The 15,253-nt window shown below is 36.0% G+C and overlaps 2 protein-coding genes across 2 annotated transcripts; one reads left to right on the forward strand and one right to left on the reverse strand.

Moving 5' to 3' along the window:
• The first annotated feature begins 270 nt into the window (after window positions 1–270).
• On the forward strand, window positions 271–5,552 carry LOC122581974 (receptor-like serine/threonine-protein kinase At4g25390). Its single transcript, XM_043754308.1, has 6 exons — window positions 271–2,328; window positions 2,510–2,696; window positions 2,833–2,933; window positions 3,022–3,190; window positions 3,292–3,440; window positions 5,279–5,552. The coding sequence occupies exons 1-2, from the start codon at window positions 353–355 to the stop codon at window positions 2,523–2,525; spliced, it is 1,992 nt and encodes a 663-aa protein (XP_043610243.1). The 5' UTR covers window positions 271–352; the 3' UTR covers window positions 2,526–2,696; window positions 2,833–2,933; window positions 3,022–3,190; window positions 3,292–3,440; window positions 5,279–5,552.
• A 2,819-nt stretch (window positions 5,553–8,371) lies between these two features.
• On the reverse strand, window positions 8,372–10,747 carry LOC122583955 (protein FAR1-RELATED SEQUENCE 11-like). Its single transcript, XM_043756324.1, has 3 exons — window positions 10,183–10,747; window positions 9,668–10,105; window positions 8,372–9,237 (listed from the first exon to the last, which is right to left on the reverse strand). The coding sequence occupies exons 1-3, from the start codon at window positions 10,681–10,683 to the stop codon at window positions 8,497–8,499; spliced, it is 1,680 nt and encodes a 559-aa protein (XP_043612259.1). The 5' UTR covers window positions 10,684–10,747; the 3' UTR covers window positions 8,372–8,496.
• Between the last annotated feature and the right edge of the window lie 4,506 nt (window positions 10,748–15,253).

The following is a 15,253-nucleotide window of genomic DNA, read 5'->3' on the forward strand; positions in this document are numbered from 1 at the left end:
ATACTCTCATGAAAAGACTTTTTATGTCATGTATAAAAGTTAAATGCAAGACCTTATAAATAAATAATAGTTTTTCAACCACTGAGTTAATGCCTCTATGATTTTTCTAATACATAAACTCCTTTTTATATAATGACAATAAGTCATTTGTCACTAAGAAATAGAAAGTCAAAACACACACACATACACACGGATCCTGTACTGATTTTTCTTTTTGATATAATATTAAGTAGCTGTCACACAAACACAAATATAAACACAAACAAATACTACTACTGATTTACTCTCTTAACATCATTTCTCTCTCTCTAATTAAACACACAAAAATTAACAACCAATAATAAAAATAATCATGCCAACCAGACCACCACCTGTATCTCCATCTCCACAACCACTTCCGCCGCCACCCAACCACCACAATAACCACCTCATACCACCACTCGCCGTCGCTTTTTCCTTCCTACTAATCCTAACTTTCTGCTTCCGCAAATCACGCAAACAACGAACTGTCCCAACCGACTCAAAACCGCCACACAAATTCTCCTACACCGCTCTTCGTACCGCCACGTCATCCTTTTCTCCATCTAATCGTCTCGGACAAGGCGGTTTCGGTTCCGTATATCGCGGAACGTTAACTAACAACCAAAACGTCGCCGTTAAAGTCATGGACGCCGGTTCCTTACAAGGCGAACGTGAGTTTCAAAACGAGCTTTTGTTCGCCGGAAAAATCGATTTTGATCGGATTCTGTCTGTCGTCGGATTCTCATCTGACCGAAAACGACGTCGTATGGTGCTTGTGTATGAGCTGATGGATAACGGAAGCTTACAGGACTGTTTGTTTCATAGAAAATGTGTGGAATTAAAAAATTGGAATAAAAGAATATCCGTTGCTATAGATATAGCAAAAGGTATTGAATATTTGCATCATTATTGTGATCCGCCTATTATACATGGTGATATTAAGCCTAGTAATATTTTATTAGATATTAATTTTAATGCTAAAATTGGTGATTTTGGATTAGCTAGGTTTAAATTATTATTACCTGATAATAATAATGAGTGTAGGATTGATTTAAATAGTAAGATTATTGAGGACGGTAAAAAAGTTATTTTAGAGGATAATGGATCTGTTTTTGAGGAGACAGAGAGTATAGCTGCTACTACTATTACTGTGTGTGATGAGTTTAGTGTTGTTCCGGATCAGTCGCCGGAGAGTTTTGTGACTGTTCCGATTGCAGAGACTTCGCCAGAGACGGTGAATCAGTCTCCGAGGATGGATGTTGATGCGGTGAGTGTTGAGAGTGGTGGCGGTGGGAGTGTGAAGAAGAGTGAGAGGGGGAAGAAGAGTGTTATGGGTAAGGATTGGTGGTGGAAACAAGATAATGGAATGTCGGAGTCAGGTCGTGTGAAGGATTATGTGATGGAGTGGATTGGGAGTGAGATTAAGAAGGAGAGGCCTAAGACGGAATGGATTACGACCGGGGCGTCGTCCAGTGCAGGACAAGTTGGGAAGGGGGAGAAGAAGAGTAAGAATAAGAAACGATTAGATTGGTGGATGTCGTTGGATGAGGATAAGAATGTGAAGAAACCAAAGAGGAGGCCAGCTAGGGAATGGTGGAAGGAGGAATACTGTGATGAACTTGCTAGAAAGAGAAAGAAGAATATGAAGAAGCAGGAGAAAGAATTGAGTAATCTTAATGGTAACAGCGATAATTGGTGGCCTAAAGATGACGAATCGTATGCGGATAAGAAGAAAAAGAGGAGCAGGAGTAGGGGCGGTAGCAGAGGTAGTGTCGATTGGTGGTTGGATGGTCTTAGTGGTGAGCTTTGGCGCACGAGACATAATAGTCATGATTCGGTCAGCGGTGATATTCCCAAAAGTGGTGGTATTAGTAGCACGCCAAGCATGAGGGGGACTGTGTGTTATGTTGCCCCTGAGTATTCATGTGGTGGGGATCTTTCAGAGAAGTGTGATGTTTATAGCTTCGGGGTTCTTCTTTTAGTTCTGATTGCTGGTCGGAGACCACTCCAGGTGACTGGATCACCCATGTCTGAATTTCAACGGGCTAATCTTCTGTCCTGGGCACGTCATCTTGCTCGTGCTGGGAAACTTCTTGATCTTGTGGATCAATCTATTCAATCATTAAACAGGGAGCAAGCTTTGGTTTGTGTTACAGTGGCACTTCTCTGCCTGCAAAAGTCTCCTGCACTTCGCCCTTCTATGAAAGAGGTAGTGGCAATGCTCTCTGGAGAACTGGAGCCACCCCCGCTACCAATGGAATATTCTCCTTCACCGCCATCTCGTTTCAGATCCCATAGGAAAGCACGGTGAGTTTCTTGTTTTTGTTTAAAATCATCTTTATTGAATAGTTTTATGCAGATGTAAATAACTGATTGTGAAAGCATATCTGTAGGTTTGTATGTTCAAGATGACTTTCATTTTATTCTATATTTACTAGCGAGTATTGACTGTTATGTTCCTCTTTCTAATCGGCTAATTATTGAATAGAAAACCACAATCCTAGTCTCATGTAATGAAAATGAGAGCCTGGAATCAGATTTGTTTGCAACAAAATATGGGCAAGATGTATGAATACTTGAATACTTTGATCTAGAGCAGCTAGTCAGCTACATCTTTATATCCAAGAAAACGAATGTGGGTCTCGCTCATGTGCAGACATAAATCAATCACTAAGGTAATTAACTGTTTACATAGTCCTCTTTTGATGTTTTAATATATGTGAATATCGCTAGATTAACATCGATTCAGTCTGATTAAACAAGAGTTCTTGGTAGTTATAACTAAATTATTGCTTTATGTCGTAATTTTAGGTTAAAATATATTTTGTCCAGCCGCATAACTGGCACTATGGAGCCTGCCCACCATGTGCTTTGTGACGAGGAAACCCTTATGGGCACGATTGCAAGCTAAGGTTTGTCATCGGAATTTCCTTTTCTCTTTCTTGCAACTATTTAGTATTGTGCTACTTATTTTATCTTGATTTCATATGTTAACTGAAGGTGTCATGGTGCTATACCTCCTCCTAATCCCGAGTTTACTTTGAGACCAAAGAAAAAGAGAATATCTTCAGAGTGGAAGTACTCTTGGGCTCCTGGCTCTATATGCCCACCGTGCCCAGAACTTGTTTGGAGGTCATGTGTTGGTGAACATATTGCAGCCAAGAAGATGGTAGAACATTTCAAACATACTTAACTTTCTTTTTAAGGAATTGATATTACTTTTCTTTCTCTGAAAACAAGACTATAAATATATTAATTCTTGTTATGCAGATGATCTGCCCAAATAAGGCAAAGTTTTCTTGTGATACTTATTGTGGAAACCTTTTCCCATCTGGCAATCATTTTTGCGCTAAAACAGTAAAACCTGCCATTCTCTCATCATGGTTCCATGTGAAGAGTGCAATTTACCTTGCCTACAGGTCAGGCATCTCTTATTTTGGCATGTTTTCCTTTTCTGTACCCTTTTTTTGGTTTATATTAGTCTATTCTTTTCGTTATACATTTGTAATTATTTGTACGTGAGTTTTTTGTTTTAAATGCACATGAACCTACCTGGCTGATAGTTATGATACTAGTCACACTACAAATTTTGATGGACAATTTGAGAATTTCGCTAAATGAACTTTGTGAGATCATGGGTTTAAAGCATCCTGATCTGGTATTAAACTTATCAAATTAAGGTAAACAAAAGCAAACTGTTATAGCTGAACATGAGGTTACACCATCCCAAGGGTGTTGTGTCTTGTAGGATTAGAAAGTTTCAGTAAAAGATCTGTTAAATACGGTTATCGTATAATTACAATAATGGGAAAGAAGAAATTGATTAACTGATTGGTACAAAGTGCCCTTAATTTTCTTACAAGTTTACGTTTAAGTTCATTGTTGGTTGATGTAGAGGTATTATGTATTTTGGCTTTATAGTATTTTTTTAGTTAATTGTAAAACTGTTTAAGCGAGTGTTTTCTTCTCCAGGTCTAAAAATATTGTTGTTCAATATATCGTCGAACACTTATACTATTTAATGTGGATACATAATAGATGATTTGGTTTGCTCGTCTTGATAGAATATATAAAAAAAGAGAATTATTGAGCATCTGATCTATTTAGTGTCATCTAGGAAATGATGTTATGTCTCCCGTGAAATTTGCATTCATTATGGCATGATGCATTTGTAGGAGGAGATATTAAGTTCATTTGAAAAGATAGTGTTCAGGATTTTGGTGAAACACAGACTTCAAACTTGGAACAACTTTTACAATCCGCATACTTTTGGAAGAAAAAAAACTCTATATATGGATCAATGCCCTTGGTCTGGTTACATCCGAAAAAAGGCCTCGTTGAAATTTAAGGCAGCGTGAGCTTCAAACTCGTGTCCTCCTGTTGAAGAATCCCATACCCCTATATTGCACAGTAGATGATGGGACATATCCAATTAAGTTGACGTAATGCTATCTGAATCTTAACAAAGACTATCTTTTTATATGGGAATGTAGGGGCTTTCAGATGACATATATAGTAATGTGTCAGAATCAGATGGATTAAAAGAAGAAATGTATACATATTATGACCAGTGTGGTTTTTTGATATGGATGCTGCCAAATCTTTTATATTTAACCACAACAGATAAGATTAGTTTGAAAATGAAGGGTATGCTTTGAAATTTTAGAAGTACATAGTATAGAATGAGTCGCTGGATAATAAAGTAAATTTTTCTTTTGGCTGACGATACATTTCTCGATTATGATGGTGATGATTGCTTTACGGTTTCCTTTGTAATTTACATGCATTATTTGATATTAACTTTTTCTTTAATCAGACATTACAAACCCCAAACCTGTAAGCTTGCTAGTTTCACATATGTTTTTTTATCAGGACTCCCATTATGTTATTTTTGTTATAGCTTCATTTTTAAAAAAAATTGGAATGATTGTTTTATCCTTCCAAGTTTATACAATTTTTTTTTTCTTCTGTTTGTTACTTTGTTTGCCAAAGCATTGCCTCATATGCTATATATACTTACCGGATACCAAATGGGTCTGCTGTTCTTTTTTTGTTTTTTGTTTTTTGTTTTTTGTCATAGATTATTTAGTGTCAGTTATGAATCATAACAATTAATCTTTTGAATAAAATTATATAAGAGGTTTTGTGCTTCTAGGGTACATTTTTGGAATTTTATCCTCATTTGACCCATTCATAAGTAGATTGGCACTTCTAGGAAACTATAAAGTTTTGAGTTGCTGATGATACACACTTGCAGGTACCCACCAAGTGGAATTTTCGTTTGTAGGTGATAGGTATGGAACGCCAGATCAACCACCACCGCCTGCATATATGATCGTGATGTCAGCCCAAGGAGCACTTTATTAAAAATCTATGGGGACAGCTGGTCCGTATGACCCTTCTAGAAGAGAAGGAGGCTGCCCTCATTGTTTGACTATTGAAAACCTTTCTACATGTCTGCTGCGAATAGTTAGAACTCATTTTCTGCTTTCTTGTCTTGCTTAGTACTAGAATCGCATAGTTATTAACGATTTAGATTGTTCTGTTTAAATGTTTAATAGGCATTTCGTTTGTATGGGTATTCTGTATTTGTTCTCGATACAGAATATTCATTCATCGTACAAAATTTGTTGAGATTCATTTAATGTGATAAATTTGAAAAAAATAGTCCCACGTACAATACTGTAATCTATGTCGTCGCTTAATATTGTCACTAGAAGTCTAGAACAGTAAAAGTTGTAAGTATCGTCAGAGTTGACCAATGCACGGATCAGAAAAACCGGGTAAAGGGTCAAAATAGTATAACGGAAGCACTTTATGTAATTACGTTTGATCATGGAATCTGTAGCTGCCTTTGATCTGAAGTACTCCCAATGGCAATAAGAGTAGAAAACTCTTCTCAATATGCTTAATTTGGTGATACTGCATTGGATTAGATGTGTATACTGCACTAATTTTATCACAGTAAACCATAGTAGCAATTCTAAGAGAGAGTTTAAGTCTTTGAGAGAGCATTATGTGATCAATTTTGAATGGAGAGTTGGAGACTAACAATGTACCGAACACAACTAATAGAAATTTAAGCTGCAAAAATCCCAAGCTACCGAACACAACTAATAGAAATTTAAGCTGCAAAAATCCCAAGCAACTGTTTAGCAAGCCCCATCCTGATATATTCATATATACAGCCTAAGCAGTGTGACCGTTTGTAAGTCACCAGAATAGGTTTGAAAACATCTACGGAAATAAGTATATCATATACTATAACTGTATGTAATTGTATCTCCGTTTGTGGCAACATAGCAATTTTTGGGGCTTTACATATACGTTTCATTAACCATATATGTGACTCATTTTCAGAGTTCCTAATAGTATGATAGCTTGGTTGGTTAATGGTTATATCATGAAAAATGATCGTTAATTTATATATTTCACTTTTCACAAACTGAATCCCATTATTATGGACTTACATTGCTTCTTAAAACAAAAGGATATAATTAAGGGATTTGTCAAATATATAACGGATCATATGTTTCACATGTGTGACTTGGATGAGCTTTTATTATAACCACGGCATTTATACCCAACACACGGGCTGGGTTCTGGAGCATCTGTTTTGCATTTTATGAAAGTTTCAATTCTATGTCCGACCTGTGGGCTTGGTCCTTCAATAGTAATCGGCGTTATAGCTTTCATCGTATTCTGCATGGGTGCAACCTTTTGAGGGATATTCTGAAAGCTTGTCTGTCGGGTGGTCCTTCATGACCAACACCTGGGCTTGGTCCTGGTTCCATTGGTCTAAAATCTTTCATCTCATACATCTTCATAGAATAGATATTTTGAAAGCTTCTCTCGGGTGGACCTTCATGACCAGCACCTGGGCTTGGTCCTGGTTCTGTTGGTCTAAAATCTTTCTTCTCATATTTCTTCATAGAATGGATAGTTTGAAAGCTTGTGCCGGGTGGGATTTCATGACCAACACCTGGGCTTGGTCCTGGTTCCGTTGGTCTAAAAGCTTTCTTCTCATACTTTTTTAGAGAAAGAGGCACGGGGAGTGGTCCTTGAATAGTCGGTGTAAAAGCTTCCGTCGTATCTTGGATAGGTGCACCTTCTTGATGAATACTCTGAAAGCTTGTGTCGGGTGGTCCTTCATGACCAGCACCTGGGCTTTGTCCTGGTTCAGTTGGTCTAAAATCTTTCATTTCATACTTCTTCATAGAATAGATATATTGAAAGCTTCCCTCCGGTGGGCCTTCATGACCGGCACCTGGGCTTGGTCCTGTTTCCGTTGGTCTAAAATCTTTTTTCTCATATTTCTTCATAGAATGGATGGTTTGAAAGCTTGTGCCAGGTGGGATTTCATGACCAACACCTGGGCTCGGTCCTGGTTCCGTTGGTCTAAAAGCTTTCTTCTCATATTTCTCTAGAGAAAGAGGCCGTGCATCCACATGCACATGAGACGCTGAATTAGACTTAGCTAAATGATGCATCTTATGCAGTCGCAATGCTTCGATAAAATAGTGACCTTGCTGTAGAAGAACACAAACAAGTAGCATTTTCATGATGGAAGTTCCCATTGAAAAATGACAGTTTGATTATGTATTGCAAAGTCATGGCCAGTGATGTGATTTATATGTTTTATAGAAAGCCTGCTGAACACATTAATTATCAGTTAATTTTAATACGTTTTGAAAGAATTAAGTTATGTCTAAAATCTTGCTTTGAAACTGTTACATTATGTTTAGAAGATGAATGTAATTTAATACGAGTATTTGGTAACATAACATTGATTTGCAATGTTTCCAATAAAAGGAATTGGGGATTGCTATATGCAGCCCTATAGGCTGTAGATAAGAATTAATATTTCTTTTAAAATTAATCGATAATAAATCAAAGATTCTCTTAATTAATTGTTACTAACTAAATTACTTTCATTCCCTGTTTTAGGGATGGGCATGGGACCGGTCCCGTCCCGTACCGGGACGGGTCCCGAAAATCTCAAAAATGTGGTACCGGTCCCGGTCCCAAATAAGGCGGGATCGGGACGGTACCGGGAAATCCCGTAGTTCGTGGGATTTTCCCGGTCCCGTCCCGGTCCCAATCCCGAAAACCATCAAATTCTAATACCGGTCCCGATCCCACTTGGGACTCGGTACCACTTCCCGGTACCGGGACTCTGGACTTGGGATTTTCGGCTCATCCCTACCCTATTTTGACTCCAGTTACTTCGTAATATTGAAATCAACCCATTATAAGTTTTTTTTTTTTCATTTTTGTGTATAACCTGTGATACATGATTCATAGGGAACCAAAGTAAATGAAACCAAAGTAAATCAAAAGACAGAGTATAAACCAAACTAAAAACCAAAGTAAAACCAACGTTTACACGTTAAAAAGACAAAGTATAAACCGTCATACAACACGTTATTAGAATGTTCGCAAATCAAAAGACGAAATACGATAAAATGTGGTGGCCTAGTACTTCAAACTGAACACCGGGTTTAGTCCAAGATCATGTGTCATTTCTTTCCTCCTCTTTGCTGGCTGATTTGAAGAGGCGTTTTCCCCATCAACAATGTTTTCCTTGTTATGACATGTGGTCCTCGTATGTCCAAGTTCTTTGCATATAGAACATTTGTTACGCGTTTTACTTGCCACTTCTTTTCCACCCTTGATACGCCCCTTCTTTGGACGACCTTTTACTGCTGATTTTGGGGGACACAAAATGGTGCATCTTTTTTCCGATTCAGTGCCTTTGACAGTTTTATGAGTGAATGACACATTTGCTGATACAGGTTGCATGACACTGGCACTTTGAAATGAATCTAGACTCCAACGTAAAGGAAAATATACCCTTGGTATCTCAAAACAATCCTTGTGAAGAAGTGCCCGAAATATATGACGGCAAAGTATTCCCCAAAACTCAAAATTTTTGCAGCTACACAAAGCAATGTGCCCATCCCAAAAAACTTGATGACTTTTATGATTTTCACTTTCAAAGTAACGTATGATAAAGTCATTACCTTCGACACGCACAATTAGATATTGGTTTGCTCTTTCAAATCCGGCTTGAAAAATCTTGAAAGCAAATGGGGTAAGAATTCCATAAGCTTGTTCTTCCAAAGGCGATTTTGTCTTCAAAGAAGTCTGTGCAAGTATACTTGACATTTTATCTTTCACCTCGTTAATTCCAATGTCTTCAATTGCTAAATCAATCTATAAGTAAAAAGTTACAACTAAAGTTATAAAGAAAGAAGAATTTCATATTTATCCAATATTAACACCCTAAATGATAGCATGGTTCCATTGAACAGAAAAGATATCAAGTTTATCAATACTGATTGTCATCCAAGTAATATAAACTAATGCATACATCCATTGAAGAACATAAAGTTTCGACTTTTATTATATATTTGCAAAGTTAAGAATCTATGTAGATTATCCAAATTTGACCTCCTATCACCAAGCAGAATCATTACAAATTGTGAAATTTTATTCAATATCACCAAAACTCATGCAAAATTATTAAGTATCCTAATGTAAGATATTAAATCAGGGGCAACAAACAATTATAAATGGGCATATGATAGAATTGAAATTAATATTGGGAATATGGAAAATATGATCTAAAGTTATAAGGTGGTACCTGTTTAACAAAATCTCTCAAACTTGTGTGTGAGAAAACAAATCGTTTAATAAAAGAATTCATGCTCTCTGATCTAGTTGATTTCATTCCACCAAAAATATAATTTCGATGGTAAGCAGGTGCCCATGACTTCCTAATTTTGTACAAGCCTTTCACATGATTGTTCTTTTGTAAGTTATACTTTGAAACAATTAATGGCCAATTATGCTCGAACTCTTCTATTGAAGTCATCTTATAAAGTGTATAGAAATCACCACACCAACTTTGGTACCGAGTGCGAAGAAGAGCTGAAAACCAACAGCTAAACTTTGCAGTGATATGCCATATACAAAAGCTATGTTTTGTAGTTGGCATTTCAGTTCCAATTGCTTCAGACATCCATGGATCCTGATCTGTAATGATTGTCTTTGATGGTTTTTTCATGACGGTCACAAAAGTCTGTACATTAATGAAAAAGGTAGATATGAATTCCATAATATATATAAATAATATATTGAATTTCTAGAAAGACATACCTTCATCAACCATGTAAACGTTTTTACAGTCTCGTTACGAAGAAGTGCACTTGCAAACAAAACCGTCTTTCCATGATTATTAATGCCAACAAAAAATGCACATGACATGTCATATGCATTGACCTTATAAGTCGTATCAAGTACAACTACATCACCAAATTTTTGACACCACTCGAAACTTTGAGGATGACACCAAAATATGTTTTCTAGCCTATTATCTTCATCAATAGTATATGCATACTCAAACTTATTATTCTTTTCTTTTGAAGCCTCCATGTAACTAATAAGGTCAATTGCATCATTATGTCCAACTTCTCTCCTCATTTTAGTAAACAAATTACGGACATCTTTTTCTTGGGAAGAAAGATCACCATGTTTCACCTCTTTTTGCAGTTCCATTACATGAATAATTTGTCGAACATTGAGCCCGGCCTTTTTGTATAGCAAAATTTGTTGTTCATCCTCTAGAGTGATAATGCGGTTACAAGGAAGAAATCTCATTTCATTTTGTGATAGTAGTTCATGATTGTGAGCTTTTACGAATGTTGTGACATGTCATTCTTCAGGGAATATATCACAACTCTTTTTCAAAGTAACACGCATATGAGCGTTACACTCACATTTTTTTTGACCACCTATTTCGTTGATTTTTGGAAGGATCAACTAGTTTGACTCGCTTCTTTCCTTCACGATGACAACAAATATCACGTCTAAGTGTCTTATCGTTTCTTTTATCAGATCGATATTTAAGAACAGCAAAACCTTGTTGTTTGGCATAATTGTTGTAGAAAATATATGCCTCCTCAGAAGTGCTAAAGGTTTGGCCAATGAAAGGTTTGTTATTCAAAGTTTCATCGATAACATCTTCGTCGTAATCCTCGACTGGAGGATTGTTCAAATCAAACATAATTCCTGATTGTGAAACATGGTTACTATTATCAACTTATGAATGATACAGAAGACCAACATAACATCTATTAGTAGAATGTATAATAGAATTGATACAAGTAACAAATGATGACACTGAAACTAGTGTTAGAACAACAACACAAAGCTAATAATTAAACGGTAGGACATGGCTTTTGCAAAATGGAAGACAAAAATTTTGATAAATAAAACTCAAATGAAAATGATGGTGAAGACTTGGCTTTTCCAAAATCTAAATAGGAATATATATAAACAAAATGATGTAATGTCAAGAACAAAAATATATATAAATACAGATAGGTTGAGAATAGATACATACATAGAGAAGACGACAATTGGATATTAGAGATAGAGCCTGCGAAAAATGGTTGTATGTGGAAAAAGTTTTTGCTTTTGATAAAAGTATAAATTAAAAGTAGGAGATTTGATTTTGGAGAAAAAAATAGGAAGCAAATATTACGGAGTAATTTAGTTAGTAACAATTAATTAAGGAATCTTTGATTTATTATTGATTAATTTTAAAAGAAATATTAATTCTTATCTACAGCCTATAAGGCTGCATATAGCAATCTTTAAAGGAATTAAATGCATGTGGAATTGTTTTACTTGAATTTTAAACAAAGATATTTGAAATTGGTATAGTCATACAAACCATGAGACCCGTTCAACCCAGACCAGTTGTAAGGCCTGTGAAGGTCATACACCATACTACTTTCCCCCCTTTTTGCTGCATCTGGTACCTTCAAAAGAGATGATGCAAGTCTCGCATGATTTTTATATTAGAAGATGCAATAATCATATTTCCGTTTGCACGATATCACTACCAACGGATTACCTTTAGTAATGCAGAACCGGAGACACAAAGCCTTGCTGCAAAAAGTACTCTGATATTCTTCAATGTACATCTTCTGTTGCATTGAGGACACTGGTGCTAATCAAAAATAAACTTAATACGATAGAAGTGATCCACAATTACACATATATAACTCATAACGAACAAACCTTCCCAGAACTTCGATGTTCAAGCAACTTCTTAATACATAATATACAAAATATGTGGCCACAGGGAAGACAGCTGCAGTCCACACCCAGAAAGAAAGAGTTGACCATATACATTAACTGACCAAAACCACATACACTTGCCAAATATAACCATACTTATCTGATTTAAGCAACTAATCATGGGTGAGATATATGTAGATAAAGATAGAAGCCTCATTGATGATCCAGTGGTGTGTTGCGCCACTCGAAAATTTGTAAAAGTAAGCCTCACAAAATATATCAAACTTTCTGATACTCACCATCTTCACAACTCTATACATCTCTTCTGTTCTAAAGGTGAATAAGGTAAAAAAAAAAAAACACAAAAGAATACATGCTGGCAGTGACCTTAACTCCTTTTAGCTACTTTACACAATATTAAGTTGTACCATAAGATAAAGCTTAAAATGATATCCACAGAAGAATATAATAGACAATGAAAAAAGTGAACCTCTGCAATACATATAGAGAATTCAAAGCAAGAAACCTTACAAAGAATTTGAAAAAGCCAAAAGAAAAAGATATACGAGTATGATTTATGTAAATACTAAATAGTAGGGGTGAGCAAAAACCGAATCGGAAAACCAAAAACCGACAAAACCAAACCGAAAAAACCGAAAACCAAATGAAATCCATTGGTTTGGTTTTCGTTTTCTAAAAACCGAACGGATCGTTTCGGTTTTCGGTTTCATATGCCAAAAAACCAATCAAAACCGAACCGAACCGAACTAAATATATTTTAATTTATTTTATTTTTATATCATATTACATTTATATTTATTACTTATAATTTATAAATATGTTAATAATTTAATCTTTTTCTTTTTATTGTACAAATCAATACAAATTGTATATTTTTAATAAAAACGTGCAATAAAAACAATTCGTTTTATAAAAGTTATACAAATTTTAACATCTAAAAAATATAATTACTTAAAAAAAAGCTTCTCTGTATTTGAATTTTTATATCATATTTTTTTCTTAACAATTGAAAGTTAAATTTATAACATAATATTTAAAAAAAACTTAAAAAACAAAATTTATTAAAAAAACCGAAACCGATCCAAACCGAGAAAACGAACCGAACAAAAACCGAATTCAATGGTTTTGGTTTTTTAAAAACCGAATGGATCGGTTTTGGTTTCGGTTTTAGGCAAAAACCGAACCAAACCGATCCATACTCACCTCTACTAAATAGCACTCATACAAGAAATACATTAAGCCAAAAACTGCCCAAGAGTAGCACAGATAGCCTCAAATGACCACACCTTCAGCAAGCAGATAAAAGATGTAATTGATCAGAAAATGCAATTATAAATCATTTCCTCTTCCACCATATCACTACCAATAGACTACCTTTTGTTATGCTGCATCAGCGGCACAAAGTGGTGCTGCATAAAGTACATTAATATCCTTCAATGTACATCTTGTATTGCATTAAGGACACAGGTGATCATTAAAGATAAAAACAAAAAACCAAAAAAAAACCTTAATATATATAGCAGACAACGAACAGACCTTCTCAGAACTTCGACGTTGTTGAAGCCACTTCTTAATACATAACATACCAAATATTTGCACACAGGGAAGACACAGCTGCAGTCCATGCCAAGAACATCAAGAGATGGCGAAAGACTTCAATTCACCAAAACCAATACATTTGCAAAACACAAGTTTTTTTTGTTTAGAACAGCAAAGGGCCGGACCACGGGTATCCAGACTGGATACCGAGGGCCTACCCGATCCCCTCCCCCGCCCTCCCCACCCGGTAAATTCAACTCGCACGCGAAGAATATTTATAAGTCTACTTAAGCAACAGATCATGTGTGAGAGAAACTCGGAAGCTAATAGCAATCTCATTTGTAATCTCAAAACCATAAAGAGATATACTGTGAACGACTAGACGTAATATACACCTTACACAATGTGGATGAAGTCACCAAAAAGCAAAAATTTCCTCCCTATTTACACAGTTAATAAAACCAGTTGACAAGCAGTAAAACAAGACAAAACAAGGATGAATGCCAAGGAAACGAAGACTCAGAACTTGGTTTAGTTGCTTACTAAGAGGCGCAATAGTATTCAACACTGGTCATAAGAGTATCAACAATTCAACATAATGAAATACATATCTACAATAAATTGCCTAAGTATTTCCAGGCTTAGGAGAAGTGGCTGGCGAAATATCAACAAGGACGTGACTGGTCACACAGAAAAGAACCTGATGGGCATATAAATCAGTTCACGTACAAAGATACCTCTTGTGGTCATGAGAGATAGAATCATCAAATATACATCAAGGTCTGAAAACGTCCCATATCACACCAAATGGAACAAGTCAATGTGCTTGAACATAGTATAGAAACAACTTCTAGTGTTCTCAGATCACTCAAGACATAAGAATTCTCAAGTCGAGATGAAGCATACATATAACAATACTACACATTAAATTGTGTATTGGCAACTATGTCTAATAGGTCGTCTGTTAATACAAGTAGTTTCCTGATAAACTGAACTAGTCATTCATAAGGTTCGGGGTTTCTCTTGGAGCGATTTCGAGACTGCGATTGACGGCGCTTTCTTGATTCTGGTTCGTACAATGGAAGGAGGAAGATCCTGGACTTGAAAACAGTTTTCTTCATTTTCTGGTGATTGATTAGTAATGAAACCCTAGGATGAATTTAGCTGTGAGAAAGAATTTGGGGGTAAAACAAGGAAGGTAAAAGTTTTCGGGAAACGATAAATCTACAATAATTATTAGCTATTTACAACAATAATTTTACTACACAGTAACTGTATAAAGTTGTTATAAATGGTTAAAATTTGTTGTAGCTTTATCACTTTTCGTTTGTCTTTAGGACCTTAGCTAGGGCCAATAGCCAGGACCAAAACCCATTCAACCCGTTATTTTCGACTATAAGTTAACTCTTTTTATAAAACGAGAGTAACTACCCGCGCGTTGCGGCGGTGAGATGGTGGGGGTGATAGCTAGGTCAGAGAGTGTGATAGTCAAATGCCTACGGCCTCCGCCCTCCGCCCTCAGATTTAAAAATTCGTCGAAAGTATATCGAATGACATCTCTAATGAAAGAGCATGAAATTTT

Source organism: Erigeron canadensis, chromosome 9 (assembly GCF_010389155.1).
Source record: "Erigeron canadensis isolate Cc75 chromosome 9, C_canadensis_v1, whole genome shotgun sequence".
NCBI classification, from domain to species: Eukaryota; Viridiplantae; Streptophyta; class Magnoliopsida; order Asterales; family Asteraceae; genus Erigeron; species Erigeron canadensis.

Coding starts and splice junctions, on each gene's coding strand:
- LOC122581974 (XM_043754308.1), top strand. CDS start 353: ATGCCAACCAGACCACCACCTGTATCTCCATCTCCACAACCACTTCCG.
- LOC122583955 (XM_043756324.1), bottom strand. CDS start 10,683: ATGAGATTTCTTCCTTGTAACCGCATTATCACTCTAGAGGATGAACAA. Junction 10,106..10,182: donor CGTTTACATGGTTGATGAAG/GTATGTCTTTCT, acceptor ATTAATGTACAG/ACTTTTGTGACCGTCATGAA. Junction 9,238..9,667: donor TGAGAGATTTTGTTAAACAG/GTACCACCTTAT, acceptor TTTTACTTATAG/ATTGATTTAGCAATTGAAGA.